This window comes from Gekko japonicus, unplaced genomic scaffold (assembly GCF_001447785.1).
Source record: "Gekko japonicus isolate JY-2015 unplaced genomic scaffold, Gekko_japonicus_V1.1 scaffold4275, whole genome shotgun sequence".
Classification (NCBI taxonomy): domain Eukaryota; kingdom Metazoa; phylum Chordata; class Lepidosauria; order Squamata; family Gekkonidae; genus Gekko; species Gekko japonicus.
Window position 1 is genome coordinate 40492 of NW_015161543.1, and position 24219 is coordinate 64710.

The 24219-nt window shown below is 46.4% G+C and overlaps 1 protein-coding gene across 1 annotated transcript in view; it reads left to right on the top strand.

The window, feature by feature from the left end:
• LOC107125824 (ectonucleotide pyrophosphatase/phosphodiesterase family member 2-like) overlaps positions 1-24219 on the top strand; it is a gene marked incomplete at its 3' end in the record, with an annotated part of 65769 nt that overhangs the window by 12627 nt on the left and 28923 nt on the right. The window contains exons 3-6 of the mRNA XM_015429286.1: positions 4879-5034; positions 14699-14824; positions 18543-18603; positions 21733-21830. Coding sequence (XP_015284772.1) covers positions 4879-5034; positions 14699-14824; positions 18543-18603; positions 21733-21830 — 441 coding nt within the window. The remainder of the gene's footprint in view (positions 1-4878; positions 5035-14698; positions 14825-18542; positions 18604-21732; positions 21831-24219) is intronic.

Below are 24219 nucleotides of genomic sequence, written 5' to 3' on the forward strand. Positions count from 1 at the left end.
CGCTCATTCTTCCCCCTCACACTTGCCCTCTTCCCCACCCCCCTAACTCTATGCTTTTGAAAAATCAGTACTTTGTGTATTAGTATAGTATTAATGCTATAGAAATATATTTACAACAAATAATAATATTTAAAAGCTGGCAAAACCCTGTTGGAGTGGTATGGGAGATGGACTGGTGGCTAATCATCATCATCACTGTATGGCAGTGTGTGTAGTATAGCCAGGAGATCCTAAGATTGTCTGGCAGCCAGAAGTCCTAGCTCTTTTAGCATTATGCAACACCAGGTGGCGAGCTAGACTTGTTTTTAAGGCAAGAGACATTTCAGAAGTGGTTGGTCATTACCTGCCTAAGTGTTGAGTTAGTGTGAGTTAGTGTGAGCTAGCTCACAGTTTTACCTGCCTAAGTGTTGAGTTAGCTGAGTTAGTGTGAGCTAGCTCACAGTTTTTTTAGCCTCTGGCTCACAAATTTCTGTCTTAGCTCAGGAAGGATGGCTCCAGAGCAAACTAATTGATGCAGCAGCCAAATCGCTCGTCCACAACTTTAATGCCAGTAGTAGCTCAAAAAGTAGAATTCTTGCTCTCAAGACTCCACCGCTTAGAAGGAGCATTGATCATGACCCTGGTATTCCTTGGAGGTCGCCCATCCAAATAGTAGCCAAGGCCAACCCAGCTTAGCTTCTGAGATCTGACAGGATTGGGTAAGCCTGGGCTATCCAGGTCAGCAACGGATATGAGAGTAGAGTTGCCAACTTTGGATTGGGAAATGCATTGAGATTTTTTTTGGGGGGGTGAAGCCTAAGGAGGGCAGGGACCTCACTGGTATACAATGCCGCAGAGTTCACACTCTAAACCAGCCATTTTCTTCAGGGGAACTGATCTCTGATCTCTGGGGATTGGTTGAAATTCTGGGAGACCTCTAGGCCCTATCCAGAGGCCGGCAGCCCTACGTGTGAGAGAGCTGCAGAAATCTCTTTCCCCATGTTTTAAGTTTTGAGGCAGGAGGCGATGGTCAAACGAAGAAAGGCTTTATTCAAAACATGGCTCAGCTCAGGACTGCTCTGCAAAGAGCGGCACTCAAACTTGTGCGATTTCATAACTGAACTATATACAATGCTACCAGATTCAGGAGGTCTGATTGGACCTAAGCAGAGCCTCAGGATAGGGCATTCTGCGTTGGCTTAAGGACCAATTGGCAGTCTTTATTAGGGAGCCAATCCCAACAGAGAGCACCAGAATACTGCAGTTTAAACATAACATAGAACATAACACTCCCCCCCCCATGGTTCAAATATGATAGTCCCTAAGGTAGGCAGGGGGCCGCCTTAGTCGGGTGGACCTTCGCAGAAGCGGCATACGTTCCTGCGAATGCCCGCTCTGATGGGTGCCCTGAGAACGGTCAGAGTTTGTGCACTCCGAGGGCCCGTCAGCTCCATCAAAGTCCTGGACGGGTTCTGAGTAGGGTTGCCAAGTCAAAATTTCGCCAGAGCAGGGGATTCCCCGCTGGCGGCTGGAGCGCGCGCATCGCACACACGTCACCCGGAAGTGATGTGATGCCGGGCATGCTGGGGGCGAGGCCACAACCATCCGAGGGAAAACCATAGAGTTTTCCCTCGGATGACCGTGGCCCCGCCCCCAGCGTGCCCGGCGTCGTCACGTTACTTTCGGGTGACGCGCACGTCGGGGTGGGGTTCCCCCCGGGGCCCGATCTGCCCCCTGGGGGGACTTGGCAAGCCAAGTTCTGAGTCTGGATGGCAAGGTGCCGGCTCGACCGGTGGCCTGGACGCCCCGGTGCCCTGAGCAGGAGACAATTCCCTGCGAAAAACAGGCACAGCAAATACCCAGACCAAAGTTTCTACCAAGGGCAGAAATCAAACGTAGCACCATGCTTCCGTCAAACTTGCTTTGGATACCGTTTTTCTACAAGGCCCTACCAAAGCAGTACTGGGAAAACGTCAAAGCCAGAAGCGTTCTAAGGCAGTGGAGTTAACTCCCTCCCCAATACCATTTCCTTAGGACAGCCTCCCCCCTCCCCGTGGTTAGAGTGGTAGTGCAAAAAGAATTATAGGACAAAGTTTTGAGTCCAGCGGCACCTTTAAGATGAGCAAAGTTTAATTCTGGGTATAAGCTTTTGTGTACATGCACACTTCATCCAACTATGTTTCTCTTAATAAGATGCCTGGGATAGAGGCTTGTGATTTCTTTCAGGGAAACATCAAGGGGGGAGAATTTACCCTCATGTTTCAGTACTGTGGCTCCGATCTGCCCCCCCCCCCCCCGCCCCGTTTCCTTCTTTAGTTTTGATATTACCGATTGGGAGCTCTGATCTTGGATCGCCTACCCTGCACGGAATTTGGCCCTGATGATTAACGTGTTGTGTGTGTCAAAAGGCATATCGATGTAATGAACAGCTGCCATTCATTCCTGTTTAAATGTTTCAAATTTAAATGTTTAAATGTTTCAAATTTAAATGTTTAAATGTTTAAAAAGAGTAAAATTCGTGGCCCTCGTGAACACAATGTCCAAAGCAGAGAGGGTTGTGTGTATGTTTGTGTCCCCAACAATCTTGTCGATTGCAGCCAGCTAAACTTGGTTCCTGTCTATGGGAGTCACTGAGGACAGCGTTTGCCCTCACTCTGACTTATCCATCCCCCCCATCAAGTTCAGGTTGATCTCACTGCAGAGTAACTGTCTTGGAAACTGGCTGTTTATATTTAAACAAAAGCGGTTGTCATACTATCTTACATTGCTTTTCTTGCAGCCCTCTAACAGAATTATTGCACCTATTCTCTAGAGTATGAGGAGAATGTTGACTCACTGTGCAGCCGTAGTGACAATTGGCTTTATTAGGAAAGGGTCTGAGAATGAAACCGCTAATGCCCTTGCATAAAGCAATCGTGTGCCTGCATTTGGAGTGCTCTGTGCTGTTCTGGTTGCCGTATCCCAAACAGGATATCGCAGGGCTGGGGAAGAGTACAGAAGAGAGCAACCAAGGCCCCTGCCACACGGGGGGGCGGGGGGCGGGGAAGCGTGGGCAAAGTGCGGCTTTTGAAAGTCGCACCAAAATAGACACGCGGTGGCAGGATCATACAGATCTCGTGAGCCGCCGCGCAGTTGCTCCCCAGCACGATCAGATGCCGGGGAGACTGGGGAGAAAGCGACGAGACGGAGACGGAGGCTGCCGAACTGCGCATGTGTGAGCATGCGCAGTTCGGTCAGGGGTCTTGGATGCACCGGCAGAAGGACGCGCAGGCGATCCCACGGCCGCGCTTGATGCGACCGTGCTGGTAAGTCCAGCTCTGTAGGTGGTTTATTTTAGATGCGGCTTTTCGGCCTGAAGGGCCGGATCGGGGACGGGTGTGCAACGTTTCCCAGATGTTGCGGTGGGATCGCGCCCATTTGCTCCGCCCCCGATCCATCCCTCTCCCGGCCCCAAACCTTTCGTGTGACCGTTGCCCAAGAGGGTGAATGGGTTGAAGCACATTTCCTATGGGAAAAGGCTGAAAAGTTTGGGTCTTCTCGGTTTAGATAAAAAGACAATCATGGGGGTAGGTGTGATAGAGGTTTATAACATTATTCATGGGGTAGAGAATGTGGATAGAGGTTATTTTCTTCCTCTCCCATAAAACTAAAACTCAGGGGCAACCAATGAAGTTGATGGGTAATACGTTCATGACAGGCCAAAGGAAATACTTCTTTACTCAATGAGTAGTTAAATTGTGGAATTTGTTTCCAGGGGATATACTGATGGCTAGATAACTTTAAAAGGTGGGGGGGAGTAGACATGGCTACTATCCATTAAAGGGAACTTCCTTATATTCAGAGGCAGCAGTATCATGGGACAACCTCTGTGGACTGTTAGTTGGCCCTCTGGAGCAACTGGTTGGCCACGATGTGGAACAAGATGCTGTACTAGATGGACCAATGGTCTGATCCAGCAGGGCTCTTCTTATGCTTGTAACACATTTGTTTCGGCCCAAAGTTGATGCCTCAAACAACAGGAGCAAAAACTCCTACTGTTGTGGCTTCCTGGGCAAAAACCCCCTGGAATAAAATGGGACTGACTTCTGAGTCGACCTTCTTAGAATTGCTCCTCATCTCTGCTTCTTCCTAGTACTGTTGTTTCCACTGGGGACACACCGAAACCAAACACCACCAAAAGTGGAGCCATTGTCCACTTTTTTACTGTAACTTTGTCTCTCCTCCCTTCCTGTGAGTTAGGAATGGTTGGGCAAAGCTTCCACAGAGATCAAGGTAGTGGGGCTTCATACCCTTCACCAATACTGGAACTTGCCCTTATTAGTTCCTCATTCTCTCAAGGGCAGTTCTCTCAAGGGCTCTCTCAGGCCCACCTACCTCACAGGGTCTCTTTTGTGGGGAGGGGAAGGGAGGGGAAGGATTGTAAGCTGCTCTGAGACTCCTTTGGGTAGTAAAGAATGGAGTATAAATCCAATCTCTTCTTCTTCTCCACGCCCTTTTCTCTTTTCAGGCTCCCCTGTCTTTGCCAGTGAATTTTCAACTCTCTGTCTTATTTCACTAAATTTTTATTTTTGCATCCAATTATCATTGTCTCAACATACATAATTCTGGGCCTAAAAATTGGGGTTTCAATGCAAATCTTGGATTCTTATGCCACAGAATAATGATCTTTCTTGCTTTAATCTTCATGGAATCCAAACTAAGAAAATATACTTGAAAAACGTAAGGCTTCCCCCACCCATCTATCCAGTTTCCCCTTTTCCTAATTTATTGGACAATGCATTTAGGCTGTTGATTATCTTCTCCAAATCTGCAGTAGCTTGAGCAATCTTGAACCACCTGCTAGTTGCCTGAATCATGGTGTCCTCTTTCTTTCTTTTTTTTTTCTCTCCCCCCACACAGTCTTATCAGATTCCCCCTGGGTCAGTACTGCTGGATCCTGCAGAAACAGATGCTTTGAACTTCAAGAGGCTGAGCCTCCAGGATGCCGTTGTGACAACCTGTGCAAGAGCTACACCAGTTGTTGTGCTGACTTTGATGAACTATGTTTAAAGACAGGTAGGATAGTTCGGGTGCTGCCTGCTTTGAAACCTCACGAGAATTATCATGACCTCTTCTTAGGGTTGCCAACCCCCAGTTGGGGACAGGAGATCCCCTTGTTTGGAGCCCCTCCCCTCACTTCAGAGCTGTCAGAAAGGGGGGGGGGATGGCTGCTGGGCACTCCATTATACTCTATGGAAACCGGTCCCCATAGGGTATAATGGAGAAGCCATCTTTGGGTATCTGGGGCTCTAGGGGAGTGTTTTTTGAGGTAGAAGCACCAAATTTTCAGCAAATCCTCGAAAAGATTAGATGATCACTTGAATTCTATTTTATTGAAATACTCAATCCCCGACGACTTATTGATAAACAAAAACCAAAAGTCTAAATTGAAGGAATGGGTATTTAATAAGGATGGGCTTTTGAACCGACATGTGGTGGTAAGTTGCCGTACAGCCCCCTTGTATAAGATCGTTAAAAGAGATCATTGCAGGACTGTATATCTTGAGAAACTAACTACTCTGGAGCTGAGAAGGGCTTTTACTGCCCTAAGGTTCCACATCATACCCTCGATGGTTTGTATTGGCCGCTTTCGGGGTGTCCCTGCCGCCTCCAGAATATGCCTCTGTGGTATGGGTGAAGTGGATGATGTCGAGCATTACATTCTGAGATGCTCATGGCACGAATCACTTAGGCAAAGGTTTATTTATCCTATTGTACCTCTGTATAATGGAATTTCAGAGCAGGATTTGACCGTTTTCTTGCTCTCTGATATTGATGCACATGTTACTAGCAGAATGGCTTTGTGCGCACTGGCGGCGAACGCCCCCCCCCCCAGCTTCAAAAAGTTTGGACCAAGAGGTCCAATTCTATGAGCCCTAAAAGAAGGTGCCCCCATCCTCCATTTATTTCCAATGGAGGAAAAGCATTTAAAATGAATGCAGTCCCTTTAAATGTGATGGCCAGAACTCCCTTCCGGTTTGTCGGCCTCACCTGGCAACCCTAGTGACATCACTTTTGTGATGTCACTAGAGTAGCCATTGCTTTTGTGATGTCACATCCTTGCTCCTGGCTCCATCTCCAGAGTCCCCAGATATTTCCGGAGTCGGACTTGGCCACCCTACCTCTTCCATGTGCCTAAACACACTTTAGCCTGTTTTCAGTGAGCGGTCATGGCTTCCTTTCCTGAACAGTCAGGAGGGAGAAGTAATTGGTGGTGGTGGTAGAAAGCGGTGACCCTGTAGGGTTTTCAGGGCAAGAGACTTGCCATTGCCTGTCTCTGTATCACAACCCTGGACTTCCTTGGTGGTCTCTCATCCAAATACTAACCAAAGCTGACCTTGCTTGGCAGCTGTGATCTGATGAGATCAGGCTAGCATGGCCTGTTCAGGTCAGGGCAGAGGTCATTTCGGGGGGGGAACTGCGTCCCCCCGGGTGAGGTGCAGGGGGCGGGGCACATGATGAAGCCCCGCCCCCTGCTTCCGGCCACCCCTCTTCCAGCCCTCATTCAGCCAGGAGGAGGCAGGAGAAGAGGGAGGGTAAGTTGCTTCCTCCCGGCCTCTCCCCACCCCTGCCTGCCTGGGGCCAGGGAGGGCCTTGGCGGGGCTTCCTCGCACTCCCGCTGGCCTTGCAGGTCCACCGCCAGGCCCCTGATGTCAGGGGGTGTGGCATATGCTAATGAGTTATGTTAATGAGTTCCCCTAGCTCTTTTTCTATGAAATGACCCCTGGGTCAGGGTGAAGTAATTGATGCAACACAGAATCCAAATGATGGGAACCTCATTTCTCACCCCCTCCATCTTCACATGGGTGGGGCCAGAACTAGCATAATTCATTAACCCTGTACTGTTGAAGTTTTTTGTTTAAAATTTGTTAGAGTTGTTCAGTGTTTTTGCCCTGCATATCATCCTGGATGAGAGCCTCTTGAAGTTGTCCTATTAGTGCTGCTGTGTGTGTGTCCTAAGTACAGTAGAGCAAAAAGCAGATACGCAGTTCAAAAATAATACCAACTGCAAAAAGAACCATGAATATAAGACGCTAGGGACTTTTCAAAATGTTATATTATAGATTCATATCCAAGCATATTAATAAAGAATCTCTTTTACAGATGAGAATATCAAAAAAGGCTCTTAAACAGCATACCATGTACATAATGCAAACACTATTTCCAAACAGTGTGCAATATGATATGAAATGATATTTTTATGAAGATTCCGGATAAAACTTTGTTTTGGATGTCTTCAGAGATGAATTCATATCATAAACTGACATAATAATAAAAATCCATTAGATAGAATTCAAAGCAATAAATATGTTTATAGCATTATAAGTTACATCAGTAAAGACAGAAATATCACCTACTTTGTGTTTGCTCATTTACACCACCAAAATCAGTTTTATGTCAGTTTTACATCAAGATTCTATGCTCTGCAGTTCTTTCCCACTTAGGGTTGCCAAGTCCATCTTCCACCCCCAGCGGGGGACTTTGGGGGCGTTCCTGGAGGGGGTGGGGCATCCCTGACGTGGGATAGGGTTGCCAGATCCTGGTTGGGAAACTCAGTGGGGTATAAGGCCATAGAGTCCACCCTCCAAAGCATCCATTTTCTCCAGGGGAACTGATCTCTGTAGTCTGGAGGTAAGCTGTAATTCTGGGGGATCCTCAGGTCCTACTTGGAGGCTGTCATCCCTTGTTGCCAAGGGATAAGGGGAATTGGTAGGCACAGGGGATGCTATAACACGGTTAACATTGAAAAGGGGTTCCTGCATATGATATGTTTTTGAAAAACAAGGAAGTTTAAATGATAAAATTGAAGAGGGGGAAGAAAAGACAAGTCTGTGTGAAGAAGATATCTACATGAAGAAGTCTGCACGGTCTTTCTGATCTGAGGAAATCTCACTGGACAAAATTTGCTCTGGGTTCCCGATGGTCCTAGCGTTCTTTTTCTATTGCCATTTGAATGTGGAAAGCGTTGGATTTCTTCTTGGCACAGCATAAAATCGGCATGGGTGGTTTCTAAAGCCAACTCACTTTCCTGACAAATTGTTCATTATCTCAGGAGGCTACTGGAAGGTTACAACGATGAAGACGAAAATGAGCTTCCAGTAGTCATTCATTTTTTTATTATATTGGGGTCGATTTATCTTTGACCAGCCACCCAGAAAGTACATTTTAGGAGGAAATAATAAAAGGCAGAATCCTTTAATAAGGGTTTAAGTAGAACCACTTACTGATTCCCTTCCAGAGTATTTATAACATCCCCCATCAAAAGCCAAAAAAGTGGGGAACTCCCAAGTTAAATCCCTTCAGTAGTTATGTAAGCTACATTAAAGACTTTGGAGATGAGCCTATATAAAGAATAAAATGTTTAAACTCTACAACTGTCTACACACTATTAGTTTGTACTGTCTGGAGGGATGCCAAAAATATATCAGACTTTAAAACAACCTTCCATTGTTGCTACAACGTTAGCTTTGAACAGGGCTATTTTTGGGCAGGAACGCACAGGAACAGACTTCCGGCTGGCTCCCAAGTTGGCCACACCCAGCAGGAACTCATTAGCATAATAGGCCACACCCAACAGCAGAAACTCATTAGGATTGGCTACATTAGGGATGTGTGGCCTAACATGCAAAGGAGTTCCTGCTACAAAAAAAGCCCTGGGTTTTGACAACAAACAAGGTAAACAGAATAACAAGCAAAAGGTGGGTGTGGCTAGATAACCACACTTCTGGTAACATGGGGGTGCGGCCTAATGTGCTAATGAGCTGTGCTGTCAGGGGTGTGACCCAATATGCTAGTAAACTCCTGCTGTTGGGTGTGGCCTATTATGCTAATGAGTTCCTGCTGGGCCTTTTCTACAAAAAGAGCCCTGGTTTGAATCATATCTCCGAGAATATGGTCGTGCCAACCGATTGGCTCCGGAATAGGGTTTCCAGGTCACGGCTGGCCACCGGCAGGGGACAGTGGGATAGGGTCGCCAGATCCAGGTTAGAAAACTCCTTGGGATTTGGGAGTGGAGCCTGGGGAGGATGGGAACCTCAGTGGGATACATATGATGCCACTGAGTCCACTCTCTAAGTAATCCATTTTCTGCAGGGGAACTATCTCTGTAATCGGGAGATAAGTTGTAATTTGGGGGGGGGGATCTCCAGGTCCCACCTGGAGGCTGTCATCCCTGCTCCAGAATGAAGAAAACCCATCCTCTATAACCACACAAATATCACTTTTAACAATTCCGTCCAGTTGAGAGAGTCCTAAACAGTTGCGTTCACCCAGATTTCTATCAATAACTGTGTATCTTAATTGATCGTCATTTAGGACCCTGGAAAGTTGTGCTGGGGGCAAGAGAAGATACTATTAATGGTTTGCTCTCTGGCCTAGTTCTCATAAAGGTATAAGCCTGTGTCTGAGTTGTACTTCTTCAGACTTGTGGATTAAGGATCTTATGGAGCAACATTTGGTCATGCGCAAAAGGTGCTTGCACATGGAGAACTTGCCAGTAGGGCTGCCAAGTGGGGGCGGGGAAACCCCCGCTTTGGAGGCCCAATTTCCGCCGCCGCGGAATCGGGCCCCGGGGGGAACTCCGCCCCTCGAAGCGTATGGTTTTCCCTCCAACGATCTGGGCCACGCCCTCAACATGAGCGACGTAGCACGTCACTTCCTGTGACATGCTGCCGGTGCGCGCACACCGCCAAGGAGCTCCCGGAGCCCAGCGGGGCTCCCACGCTGCCAAGGTAAGAAGACTTGGCAACCCTACTTGCCAGGTCCCCCCTGGCCACCAGTGAGGGATGGGGGGGAGGGCGGCCAGATCCAGGTTGGGAAACTCCTGGAGATTTGGGGATGGATCCTGGGGAGGATGGGGACCTCAGTGGGGTACAATGTCATGGAGTTCATCCTCCATCCATTCTCTCCAAGAACTGATCTCTGTAGTCTGGAGATGATCTGTAATTCTGGGAGATCCCCAGGTCCCACCTGGAAACTGGCATCCATCCCTACTGAAGCCTTCACTTGCAATCTGAAGCTGTATTGAGGCAAATTAACCAGCTCACAGAGAACTAGGTTTCAGGTTATTTCTCACTAGTCTTTAAGAAGAATATTAGTTGTTCTGAGGCCTTGGAATTATACTTCCTTTGTGCCTCTATTTTCACAAGGGCTGGCCTAACTACCCATTGTACTTCTGCTATGAAGTTCTTTGATCAGGTGGAGAGGAGTGTTCTTAAATCCTGTGTTTCACAGGCATTCTTAGGCTGATTCGTACTGGGTCCATGTAATACAGAGCAGGGGCTCTTAGAGCTCTCTCCTCTCCCCCAAGAGCTGTTTTCCAAACCAGAAACAGCGGGGGGGGGGGGGGGTTGAAAAAGTTCCCCTGTGGAAATGTAACAAGTATGTCATTGGCCAAGGAGAAAATAAAAGGGCTGCACCAGTCACTAAAAGATAAGGCCAAAGCCAATGGTGCAAAATAAATATAGTCTAATACTCTGTTAAAATTTCTAAAATTCCCCATTAGGGTTGCCAAATCTAAATCGCCCGGGAGCGGGGGGCTCCCGGACGATGTCGGGGTTGTGCGCTCGCGCGTAGCGCGCTCGCGCACCGGGTGAGCGTCACCCGGAAGTGACGTCACACGCTGGGGGCGGGGCCACACCATTTAAGGGGGAAACTCTTTGTTTTCCCCTCAAATGGCGTGGCCCCACCCCCAGCGTGCGACGTCACTTCCGGGTGACGCGCACGCGGGGGTGGGGTTTCCCCCGGGCCCCGATTCCGCGGGGGCGGAAATCAGGGCTCGAAAGCGGGGGATTCCCCGCCCCCTGGCTGCATTTGGCAGCCCTATTCCCCATGCGTTTTCCCAACAGGCTTCTTCATGGGAATCTGTTAGTCTTGCGGTATTTCTTCAAAAAGAGTACAAGATCAGAAGCCTACAGATGTCCCCAGGGAAAACCTAATGTGTAGTTGGGGTCTTTGTTAAGCACATTTCTGCGTACGAGTATTCAGGTCACTTTACAACCTGTATTCCTTTTGGTCACCTAAAATTCCAGTTTTGTAGATGGAGCAATTGAAACTGAGAGAGTTGTCCCCAAAGGTATGGCTGAATAGAAATTTTGTTAGAATTATCCCAGTTTTAAATTTTAGATGATTTGGTTACATGAGTTTACCAGATGTCCTCTTTTTAAACGACATGTCCTCTTTTTTTAGGTGTTCGTCCTCTCTGGGGCTCTTTTTAAACAAACAATGAAAATGTCCTCTTTTTGTGTTGAAAGGTTAGGAATATTCCTAATTAGTAGGAGTTATCACAGCTTAAATAGCAGGGGTATTTAGAATGAGATTTGTCATACTGATCACTCGTTTGAAAAAGTCAGTTGGGAAATATGTCCTCTTTTTTGCTTTTCAAAATACGATAACCCTACTAGGGTAACCCTAGGTTACATCAACACTTGGATCCTATAAACTGGAGCGCAAGGAGTCCTTTCCTTCAGCAGCCAACTATGACCAGGTGAAAAACAGATGCTGAGTGTTGGGAGACCTTTGTAGACAAAATATCTTGGCCATGTGTCATGTGAGGGGGAAATTGGGCAAAATTGCCCAATCCTTTCTATGCGAAGGCAAGGAGGACGATCTCTTCCGTTAGCTTAGACTTCTTGAACTTTAGTAATCTGACAACCCCCCCCTTTAATTTAAATTTCCCCCCCGAAATGCATAGTAAGCTTTGTGTGTCCCTACTGAGGCCTCTGACCTGTGGTATCATCTGAACTGTGAGAACCACACTTCAGAAGCAAGTTTAAGATTTTGTTATTGTTTGTACACAGCTTACAAGATCAGGGTCTCAGAGAATAGCTGATTCTATAGGGTCACAGCTCAAAAGAGCTGATGTATAGCTCATCAAAAGAGCCAAACTTCTAATCAGCCTTGCCCCTTGATTGGAAGAGGTGCTGTATTCGAGACAATAAACTTCCTTATCAGTTGGTGTTATATTGTGGGGACTTGTGAATTTGATGACATTCCATTGTTGTATTATATAGTTATTTTAACATGATCCTTTTAGGAAAAAGCCTTTGCTTTAGCTTCATTTTTCACTTGTTACATTAGTTGCTGGCTGTTATTGGTTATGGGCCATCAGGGAGCGGACCAGGCCTTGCATATGTTCTAATAAATTTCTATTCTGTTTGGTATCGGGTGCTGTGGAGTTAGTTGGTAACTTCTAGCGAGAAACTAGATGACCAGATTGGGAAGGGGTTTGGAAAGAGCTGCTCACAGGCATATGAAAGGACCAATGTCACAACCTGAATTTCTGGGATTCACTTGGAAACTGCCATCTCTTTGAGTTGAAAACATATATCTATTTTGAAAACCAGTTCAGTTTTGTACTGGAAATAACTGTGCTTATTGGATTAGGACACTATCTCCTTGTTGCTTCTCGACCAGTTAAGAGTTTCTAGGGGTGAGCTATTGGCTCCTGGCAACCAATCAGTACATCTTCTGGTCTAGTTCTCTGAGGTGACCTGAAAACTAGGTGACTGCTGATAATGGCAACTCTATGAGCTCCCACCTTTTGAAAGAGATAAGTTGGTTCCATTGCATTTTCCTGAAATGGAGAGTCCCTAGCTGTTCTGTATTGGGACTGGAGCATTCCAGGACTGTTGTTACCAGAGACTGGCTGAGCTTGGAGCTCTAGAACAATAACCCACCAGGACTCTGGAGGTGGCCAGTGAGGAACTAATGGTTCTGACAATGGCCTATCATTGGTAGTTGTTTGGGAAAGTGGGTGGAGTTGCATGCTATTTAAGCAGGGCAGTTGCCCTGGCTTTTTGCTTTTTGTTCTAGCTGAATCACCAATAAAGGAGAGCTTATCACTAAGCTTGGGGTCAGACCATCCATGGAACCCAGTACTTAACACTGGCGATGAGGGTGGGATCCTGTTGAGCGAGCCTAGCACCCATCTATACCATACTGCGCACCAAGCTCCAGTGCCATGCACATCGCACTGCAACCGTTGGTAGCTGTTTGGGGACGTGGGTGGAGTTGCATGTTATTTAAACAGGGCAGTTGCCCAGTCTTTTTGCTTTTTGTTCTGGCTGAATCACCAGTAAAGGAGAGCTGATCACTAAGTTTGGATTCAGACCATCCGTGGAATCCAGTATTTAACACTAGCCATATGCTTAGAAATCTGAGAGGGCTGTATTTTCATATTGGCCAGAAATAACCATGAGAAATGCTTTCACTTTGTCCTTAAATCAGACTCACAAAACCTCCCCTCAAGAATTCCCAGACTGCAGTTTGAAGAACACCATGCTGGTGGAGGAGGAGCAATTTTTAACTGATTCTCTCTCCATGCTGCAGTCCCTGTTTGTTCCCAGACCTCTGCATTGGCATTTCAGAGGTCATGGGGCTGTAAGGGTGGGTAAGAGTGGTCTCCATGAGCAATTTGTTCTCACAGTTTGTGTGGTGTATTCAAAAAGGCTTACATGAATCACCACATTCACTCTCCATGATAAGCTCGAGCCAGAGGAAGGCTCCTCCGAGCCAACTTGCTATTGGTCGCTCCACAACAGCGACCAATCAGAACTATACCAATTCCCTGTGAGGGAAGGACTTTCATTGGACGTTATCTGCACAACCTCATTGGTTGTTTATTGTAAGTAGGCGTGGCTACGTTAGTCCAGGAATGTTTAAAAGGAGCCTAGATACCAATGTTAAATTGTTCTGGTTTTGACTTCTTTCAAGCGCTTGTTCGTACCTATAATAAAGCTGATCACTTTGTTGAAATCACTCTCCGGATCTTTGTTAGCTGCGATCTAACAGTTTGTAGGATACAACCTATTTAAATGTAACTGTTTCAATAGCTTTCCCCTCACAATTAAGAGAAAATCCTTGGAACTGTTCTATAATGGGAAGATGCTAAGGATCTTCAAGAGCCTTACTAAACCTAGCCTAACTAAAATTCCCAGCATTTTTTAACAAAGCATGAATAATCGAACTAGTGTAAAAACCAGTGCAGGGTGATAATGTATCTGTGCCTTATGTCATGGAGTAAACAACTATACCCTGACCTGGCTAGTCCAGGATAACCTGATCTTGTCAGATTTTAGAAGCTAAGTAGGGGCAAGCCTTGTTAAAAGAAGAAGAGAGATTTGATTTATACCCCGCCCTTCATTACCCAAAGGAGTCTCAGAGCAGATTACAATCCCTTTCCCTTCCCCTCCCCACAGACACCCTGTGAGGTAGGTGGGGCTGAGAGAGCTCTGAGAGAACTGCTTGTGAGAGAACAGCTCTGAAAGAACTTGTAACTGACTCAAGGTCACACCAGCAGCGGCATGTGGAGGAGTGGGAAATCAAACCTGGGTCTCCCAGATTACACTCCGCGCTCCTAACCACCACACCAAACTGGCTCTCGTTAGTACTTGGAGGGGAGACCACCAAGGAAGTCAAGGGCAGCTACGCAGAGGCAGACGATGGCAAACCACCTCTGTTCATCTCTCACCTTGGAAACCCTATGGGGTCGCTATAAGTTGGTTGCAACTTTACAGCAATTCACACACACACACACACACACACAATCTTAACTGGTTCAAAGATTTGTTCTTCTGTCCAAGAAAAAACTAAATGACTGCAGGTGCAACTGTTCTTGCTTTTTCTCCTGAGACAGTATAAAAATACCTTCTTCTTTCTGTTGCTTTTGTACTAATACTAGCTGGAGGCTGGGAGTGTACGAAAGAGCGCTGTGGGGAGGCAAGGAATGAAGATAACGCCTGCCAGTGCTCTGAAGACTGCCTGGCCAGAGGAGACTGCTGTACTAACTTCCAAGTGGTTTGCAAAGGTATCCGTTTCTGTTCCGTTTCTGCCCTGAAATAGAAATAAGCACCACAGTTTTGGAAAGGAGACGTGTGTCATCTAATCCACCCTCCTTATCATAATAAAAATGATGCTAAAGTTTGGATATCTCTCCCCAGACGTTCAGTGTGCAACTGTAAACTGTATTAAAGGGGAGGAGGGTAACCAGGGTGTGCGTGTGTGCTACATACCCATTCCCAAGCTACTATTGCCCTAGTTGGGGGAGGGGGGGAGCACAAGAAAGAGTTAAATAGCCCTGTGTCTTCCCCTTTAAAGGGGCGGTTATTTTCCCAGACTTTTTAAAAAATATAATATGGAACTATACCCTAAGGCAGTGGTGGCGAACCTATGGCACGGGTGCCAGAGGTGGCACTCAGAGCCCTCTCTGTGGGCACACGTGCCATCGCCCCAACTAGGCACAGACCATCATTAAAGTGTTGAATTCTCTGCCAAATAATTTTAAGTAAATGAAAGCATTTGGGATTGCTTTCCTTACTTAAGTTAAAGTATGGATTGTTTTTTTCTAAAGTAAAACCTCAGTATTCAGGCTAAATTGCTGTGTTGGCACTTTGCGATAAGTAAGTGGGTTTTGGGTCGCAGTTTGGGCACTTGGTCTCTAAAAGGTTTGCCATCACTGCCCTAAGGCAAAGCCAATACATATATTTGTCCAGTCTTGTCTAAATCTTCAAGGAAGGAATTTCCAGAATCTCCCTAGATAACTTATCTGGTTGTCCAGTTACTCTCAGTGCTCTAGAGCTTGAAAGGGTTACCCTTTTATTATTCCACTTAAAATAATAGCCTCAATGTATTCTCAGTTTATTTCCTTTCTTGGAACCTTGATCAGAAGGTTATTCAGGCAGACTATGGAGATGTGCCTCTATACAGAAACTCCCTCATGCTGGGTATGTTTCCCCCCAAGTAGCGGCTTCAGAGATACTCCTCTCCTTCAATATTCCCTTTAAAGAGAAGCAGAATTTCCCAACCTGCCTCCCTGTGAATTGCCAGTAGCAAAAGGTCTTGGTGACCTGGGCTCTAGGCCAGAATGGCTGTAAATCCAGCTTCAAAAGGATCAGTTGTATGCATCTTCCTTTCGGCGGATAGAATGCTGCTGATATTCTGGCTTGACTTGGGCTAGTCGCTGATAACTTGAACACATGAAGCTGCCTTATACCGAATCAGACTCTTGGTCCATCAGAGTCAGTACTGTCTACACAGACTGGCAGCGGCTCTCCGGGGTCTCAGGAAGAGGTCTGTCACATCACCTACAGCCTGATCCTTCCCCAGAGTTGCCAAGGATTGAACCTGGGACCGAATGCATACCAAGCAGACACTCTACCACGGAGCCAAAGTCCCGTACCAGCATCTTGCATATATCAAACTAGCTTTTACTTGAAGATTCCCACCCCCCACAACCCCATCCCACCATGAGAATTTTTTGTTTTTAATTGTTCAGATTTATTCCACATCGCTACCTGCTGTAAAATGGGCAGAGCTGAGAATTCTGTTTTCCATAATTTACAAACTTGGATTGAGTGGTATAATTTAGAAAACAAACCTCCAAGTGTAGGGTTGGGATGCAGCATCGTAGCACCTCAGTCTTCAGAAGTTTCAGTCTCTTTCGTCTGTGTTGTATAAATGCTAGAGAGAGATAGCTGTGTTAGTGTACGGCAGTGAAAACTGCACAGAATTGGGCTCCAGAACACTAAAGCTTATGCTGAACTAAAAAAAATGATAGTGGGATCTATTCCTCATTGTTTAAACTTGTGTGACCTGTGTTCATGCAAGGGTATATAGTCATGAAAGACTAGGGGTGCCTCTTGCCCTCTTTTGGCAGGCAGATCCCTGCCAAAGCCCCCCCCTTTCCCTGTCGGTGCTCAACTTGTTGATGTCACTTCCTGCTTAAACTTGGACGTGATGTCACTGATCCCCTAGGATTCCCCCCCCCCCGGTCTCTGTAGTGATTGGTGTCAGTGATGTCACTTCTGGGTTTTAGCAAGAAGTGATGTCAATGCATCAATGATATCATTTCCCCTATGTTTACAAGGGGTTACAGGCACTCATGTAGCAACCCTGTGAACGAGACTTGTGGGCACAACTTTAATATTAAAGACCATGAAGTATCCAATATGTGAATTTCAGTGCAGTCCTAAGCAGAGTTGTGCCATTCTATGCCCACTGGTGCAACTAGTGTTGCCAACTCTGGGTTGAGGAATACGTGGAGATTTCACAGTGAACCCTGCGAAGGGCAGGCTGTGGAAAGCAGGGGGACCTCAGTGGAGTAAAACGTCATACAGCCCAGCCTCCAAAGCAGCCATTTTCTCCGGGAGAACTGATCTCTGTTTTCCGGAGATCATTTGCAATTCTGGGAAGTCTTTAAGCCCCTTCGGTGCATCTCTGTTTAAGACTGCACAGTAAGTTCCCCGGGATCTTGAGGTTTGGTATCCAAGGAAGCAGTGCTACAGTGAGCATACACTGTACAATACAGAACCCTTGTTAGTGACTAATTTTTAACAGAGGACATATTTTTGAAAGGTCAGCAACGGTGATTCTGCCTACCAACTCACTCCCATATGAGCTGAGACATGGGAAAACAGCATTCCAACCCTTCACTTCTCCAGTACGAACATCGGTCACAAATCTGGCAGAACACTGCCTTGTTATGCCTCTTGACTCCCACTTACCTTGTCTTGATTTGCACACGTTAGCCGCTGACAGTGTACGTTAAGAGAAGTGCCGTGTGCCGAGAACTGTATTGCTGGTCACGCTGAACAGAAGGGGGGATTTTGTCTGGTTCCCTCTGTTCACTGCCCCCACTAGTGTCGCGTGGCCCTTTGGTTTTCCTGAACCTTAGCTGAGATTTCAGGGAGGGGGAATCATGCAAAAGCAAGTTGGACTGGATCACTCAGTTCTACAGTTCTGTGGAGTTCTGGCTGAAATCAAGAGAACTCAGTTCACACGTTTCAAGCACTTGTTTCTGGTGACTGGGCTAAGGGCAGATAGGGATAATTTCTCTGAGGGAAAACCAGAGGTCGATTCGGGGGGGATCGCGAGGGATTGCAGTTCCCCCGGGTGAGGTGCGAGGGGCGGGGCACACGACGAAGCCCCGCCCCTGCTTCCGGCTGCCCCGCTTCTGGCCCTCATTCAGCCAGGAGGAGTCAGGAGAAGAGGGAGGGTAAGTTGCTTCCTCCCCGCCTCTCTCCACCCCTGCCTGCCTGGGGCCAGGGAGGGCCTTGGCGGGGCTTCCTCGCACTCCCGCCGGCCTTGCAGGTCCACCGCCAGGCCCCTGATGTCAGGGGGTGTGGCATATGCTACTGATTTATGCTAATGAGTTCCCCTAGCTCTTTTTCTATGAAACGACCCCTGGGGAAAACTGTATGTGTGAAAAGGTTAAGCACCCCAGACCTAGAGCCATGGCTTTAATTGAAATTGTCCCCTCCCTTCCACGGCTACGCTTAAAGAACACAGACATCAGGAGCCTGGGTTCAGTGACTCTTTAAACTTATCCGTGATCAGTTAACCTGTATAGGAAGATGAATGAGTTTTGTGGCTGCACTCATATGCACTCTTACGTGGGAGTAATTTCCAGTGATCACAATGGGAATTACACGTCAACACGCATAGCTTTGGATTGCATGCCACTGGTTTGGCTACAGCAGTAATCCTTAACTGCACAGTATGCAATATTTTGTATGTTTTCACTTTAGGAGAATCTCACTGGGTTCAGGATGATTGTGAGGAAATACGGGCTCCGGAATGCCCAGCAGGGTAAGTACATATACCGACTCTTCTGGATTCTTATCTTGTATATCCTGTTGATATAGCATCTTATAGTATTCTTCCGTTATCTTTTATATTTCTGCTAGCTTATATTGTTAAACTCCATCCTTATTTTTCATTACTTTTATAATGTTCCTTTCTTGTTGTTTCTTTAATTTATATGCCAACCATCTTGTTGGCTTATTTGCATTCTCAAAATAATATTGTTTAGTGAATTCTATATTTTGAGCAATTTCCTGGCTCAAAATAATGTTCATTTATCCAGCCTCAAAGCAAGCCTCTCAAAGCAGTGTACAATACAACCAGACCCACATTTTACAACAGAAAGTCTGTGACCCAGCAAAACTATTGATAAACACAATGGGAAGGCATGCAGGCTCTGTGTTCATGCTATGATTAGGATGCAGGGATAGGGGACTGGGCTAGTAGGTGGGATCCGGTGCTCATTTATTTGACAACGGTTCAGTAACAAGTTCAAGGTTCTCTGAGCCTTTTTGGACAAGTAGTCCCTGAACGGCTTTGAAATTGCTCATATATATGCTTACCATTTGCCCACCTATGGAAACCCCCACCTGTGCTCAGCCAATTGAGCAACGTGCGATGTCACTTCCAGGTGATCATGGCGCCTGCAACTCTCCTCGCTCCTTAAGCTCTGCCACCCAAAAGCTCCCAGGACTTCAGGTGCAGATGTGGCAACCCTGCTTGTGGAGGATTTATGTGCTATCCTAGAGTGATTCAACAGGTGGATGTCAAATATAAACTATGAAAATAAATAAGCGCAAGTGGGTCTTGCAGCTTCTTACAGGGGAGCTATCTAGATAAATGGCAACTGGCCCTGACCTGGATAGCCCAGGCAAACCCGATCTCATCAGTTCTCGGAAGCTAAGCAGGGTTAACTGTGGTTTGTACTTGGATGGGAGATTTCCTTGGAATACCAAGTCAGGAAGACAGAGGCAGGCCTTACTCAGCCACCTCTCTGAATATCCTCCAGGCCCCCAGCAGGCGTCAGTCATCAGAGGTCAATGTGATCTCCAGGTGCAGACACATGCACATGCACGCACACACACACAAATACAACCCCCCCAATAAATAAATAAATAGATGACAATCGGAGAGTCGTAAAAATAGCTTAGGGTTGCTAGGTCTCCAGAAACCCAAATCCTGAGATTCAAGGAGGTGAGCCTAGTGATGTCACATTAGCAATGTTAAGTACCTAAGAAATGCAAAATGTAGTTGAGGTGTTAGCACCGTCCATATCTAGTTTAAATGCCAGCAGTTACCGTAAGTGGACAGACATACAACCAAGTGGAAAGCTGTCCCATTGGCAATCTGACTGTCATTTTGCTTCCACAGGAATGCATTTACTTGCATACCTACAAGCATAAATGTTAAGGTGCACTCACCGCCCGAACATCCTTCAGAGATTTAGATTCCAAAAAGCTGAGAAAGGGGCCCGAAATGGGTTTTTTTGGGTAAAACAAACAATTTCCCAAAAGGCAAAATAGGGACAGTAACTTTCCAGAGACAGCTATCAGATAATTAGGATTATCCTTGGTAAACACAGACCGTTTGAGGATACGCAGAACTGCTAAAAAAATGCACACATGGAATTAAGTGTGTTTAGGGAAGATGCAATTAGAAGACTGGCATTTTAAAAGAAAAAGGTTGGCTTACTAAAGCTTCAAAGCCGGGGGAGCCTGTCGCAGAGTAAAAGAATATGGTATGTAGCAGAGTGCTGAGGAGTCTGTAATAAGATGGAGAACTACTGATCCTTGGGGGGGGGTCAGAACAGATACAGAAGAGTGCCTCTTTTTCATTTTCGAATAATTGGTGCCGAATGCAACCTGCAGTCTGTCCTCTCCACCAGCTTTTAGCTGAATGCTTGTTTTGAAATTATACCAGGGTTGAATTGAATGAAGTGATGGAAGACTGAGGAGCAGATTTCCCGTTATTTTATTTATTTATTTATTTATTTATTTATTTATTTAGATTTGTATGCCGTCCTCCCCAATGGGCTCAGGGTTACCATCTCCAGGTTGGGAAATTCTTGGAGATTTGGGGGTAGAGCCTGGGGAGGAGGGGGTTTGGAGAGCGGAGGGGCCTCCGTGGGGTATAAGGCCATAGAATCCACCCTCCAAAGCAGCCATTTTCTCCAGGGGAACTGAACTCTGTAGTCTGGAATTCAGTTGTAATTTTGGGGAGGTCTCCAGAACCCACCTGGAGGTTGGCATCCCTATTTCCAGTGGAATTTTAAACTTCTAAATAGCAGCTTGAGGGCAATGGCAGACTGGGAGTGTGGCACACGTTAGCCCTGTGCCATTTCCAGGCCTCAACCTTCTGTTTGTACCTCTGTGGTACATCTATGGGTAGCCGACATGCATCTTCCAATGAAACAAAAAACCATTCTGCTGGGATCTTTTCACAATTTTTCTAACATCTTACCTAGTTTTACTCACAATTCCTATCTGCCTTTCAGTTCCATGGTTTGTCTCATGTTTGGTTGGGGCTCACTTGGAAAACTAGGCCTCATATTTATTATTTGAAAACATATTTTATAAACGAGTGTAGGATAAGATTCTATGTGTGTAGGACAGGGAGCCAGTTTGGTGTAGTGGTTAAGTGTGATCGGGGTATCTCCATCTCCTGGAAGTCCCAGGCCCCCGAAGTGTGAAGTTTGCCCAAACTAAGGCCAGAGTGTTTTCGGTGGCGGCTCCTACCTGGTGGAACAAGCTCCCGGAGGAGATCCAGGCCCTGCGGGACCTTGTACAGTTCCGCAGGACCTGCAAGACGGAGCTCTTCCACCAGGCCTTTGAGTAGGAGCCGCTGCCTCCACTATTCTACCACTGAGATTCCATCATCCATCTACCCCATTACTGGGGGGGGGGGGGTAGATGCCGCCTGTGAGCTGGGAAATATTACTCCTGGTGCTCATACTATTAAGAAAATTGGCTGCCAGTGTGGGATGACGTGCATCTTGGTCTTTTATATGAACTATTGTAGGTGAAGTCGCCCAGGAACCCTCCAAAAGTTGTAGCTGGCTTTGTTCTTCCAGTTGCTCTCTTTTTTCTGCCACGTAGTCTTCAGCCTGTAGTTCACAAGTGTCCTTTTACACTTCAGTTTTCTTCGCCCTCCTTTGATCATCTTCTCTGTCGATGGCTTCCGGGCATCCTATATGAAGAAAGGCGATAAAGTGATGCGCAACATTGAAAAACTAAGTAAGGATAATCTCTCTCTTTCTTCCCTACGCTGCTTTTACTGTTTACATAGCAACGTGGATTACACGTCTATGCTACAGCTTGGTAGAGAGTCTACACCAGCTTAACTATCAGGGCTTCCTGCAAAGAATTCATGGATATCATAGTTTGGTGAGGGTGCTAAAGACTGTCTCTTAATTGTCAGAGGATCCTGGGCAGAGGAAATGAACATTTAAGTCTGTAGTTTAGGTACGGTTAAATGAAATTATACAGGCTAATAAACTGAAGCTTAATTGCGACAAGACAGAAGAGCTACTAATGGGCAGAAGGTCTCTCATTCTGGATGGGGTTGCACTCCATTTGAAGGAACAGGACCATAGTCTGGGGCAGTGTTGTACAACTCTAAGCTGAGTTAGTGTGAGCTAGCTCACAGTTTTTTAGCCTCCAGCTCACAGATTTTTGCCTTAGCTCAGGAAGGATGGCTCCAGAGCAAACTTAATTTATGCAGTAGCCAAATCACTCACTCACAACTTTAGTGCCAGTAGCTCACAAAGTAGAATTTTTGCTCACAGGACTCCACAGCTTAGCGGGAGCATTGGTCTGGGGGTGCAAGTGGCAGCGGTGGCCCAGAGTGCATTTTACCAGTTTAGACTGGTCAGCCAGATGTGGCCTTTCCTGGGCAGCCAATCTCATGTCCCATTTATTTTCTCTGCCGCCTGATCTATTTTATGAATGCATCGGTGGCAGCACATTTCAAGGTGTTCAATGGGACTATCTTGTGTCAAAAGCCCAGAGCCCTTGACCCTCATGGAACCCGGAAGGAGTATTGTTTGGCCAAAGTCCCATCCAGAGGGATGGGTGTTCGTGTGCATAAATGCAGAGCTTCTCTTGGGAGAGCAGCCACCACTCTGTGCAAAGTTGGCGGCTTGGCAGAGCAAAATGAGGAGGGGGCTTTCATGGAGACTTACCGCCCCCCGAAAAAGGGCACAGGTGCTAGAGACTGGGGCAGGCTCATCCTGAAAGCACCCCCTCCATGCATGCTCACTTGAACATAAGCCCCACTGAGTTCATCAGGAGTAAGCTCACTTGAACCCTGCTCTGGACAATTTTGTCATATAGAGGTGGGGGGACCTCTGACCTCTGGGTGTCAGATATGCTAGGTATGCCATTGGAGCTCTGCATCTGATGCAAGTCAGGTAAAGGAATTTAAAATTGGGGGAGAGCCAATCAGAGAGACTGCTCAAATGCGGGAAGAGAGGCAACCAATAAAGGGTGAGACATGTACGCCAGGAATGATCCTAAGTCCTTGTGTACTTTAATGGGGATTGCGGAGCCCCCTAGAGGCTGCTGAAATGCTACAACGCTTCAGCACACGTGCAAAAGCCCTGACTCCCCCCAACCCCCCCCCCAGTCCTCAATGTGAGTATGAACAGATGGAACTGTGATGAGGAAAAATGGGAACAAAATGTAAAGTTGAACTGATCGCACCGATGAAAACCCAAAAGGCAGCTGAAGTCTAGAAAACACCGTATTCACAGTAGTAGTAGTAGTAGTAGTAGTTCTTTCTAGACATTATGTTCCCATGTGCTGTGACTGCACATATGGAATGAACTATGTGTCATCTTCCCAATATGTGTGAGTGCCATGTCTTCTAGAAAGGGCAACAAGTGGATTTTCCACCTTGGTACATGGATACCACACCTAAGTTTAATCTGTAGTCTGGTATGTGTGTTCTGAAACGGGGATGTGTGCATTGCCCTTTTTTAAAAAACAGTGGTTGCACATAACGGATGGATTGCACATAGCACTTTTGTTCCATACACGTGGTCAACTGTAACAACTGAAAAGGGTAGTATATTGCAGGGAGGAGGACCTCGCTCCCCAAAGGTAATGTTTAGTGTACTACTACTTCTGCTATCCAGCGCCATGTTTTCTTCTTAGCTTTAAGTGGAGTCTGCCTTGATAGGGCAAATCAGATATATCAGTGGCCTCCGTTTATTGCTTTGAGGAATCTATGGCATTTTTGTTTGCCGAGTCAGGTATAAATTGGTAAGATTAGGCCTTTTTATTGGAGCAGCTTCTCGGTGTGTGGGGTGTGTGTTTCTCTATAAAAATGTTGCATGCTTTCTTTTTTATAAAATTCATCAGTCTAGTAAAACATCCCTTAAATATCTCGTGCGGCTCAATAAACTTAAACCTTTGTTATTTCATGAATGGTTAAACTACTAGTAGATGAATGTGGTGTTTGTAGCTTGTTCAGAAAGGCAATAAAAGTTTCCCCAGTGGGGCAGATGCACGATTAAAACTGCATTTAAATTTATTGTTCTATTAATCTCCAGATAGAGACTTGCAGATTAAAAAAAGACAACGCATTTAGAAGAAACACACTGCCTTGTTCTATACAATGGGT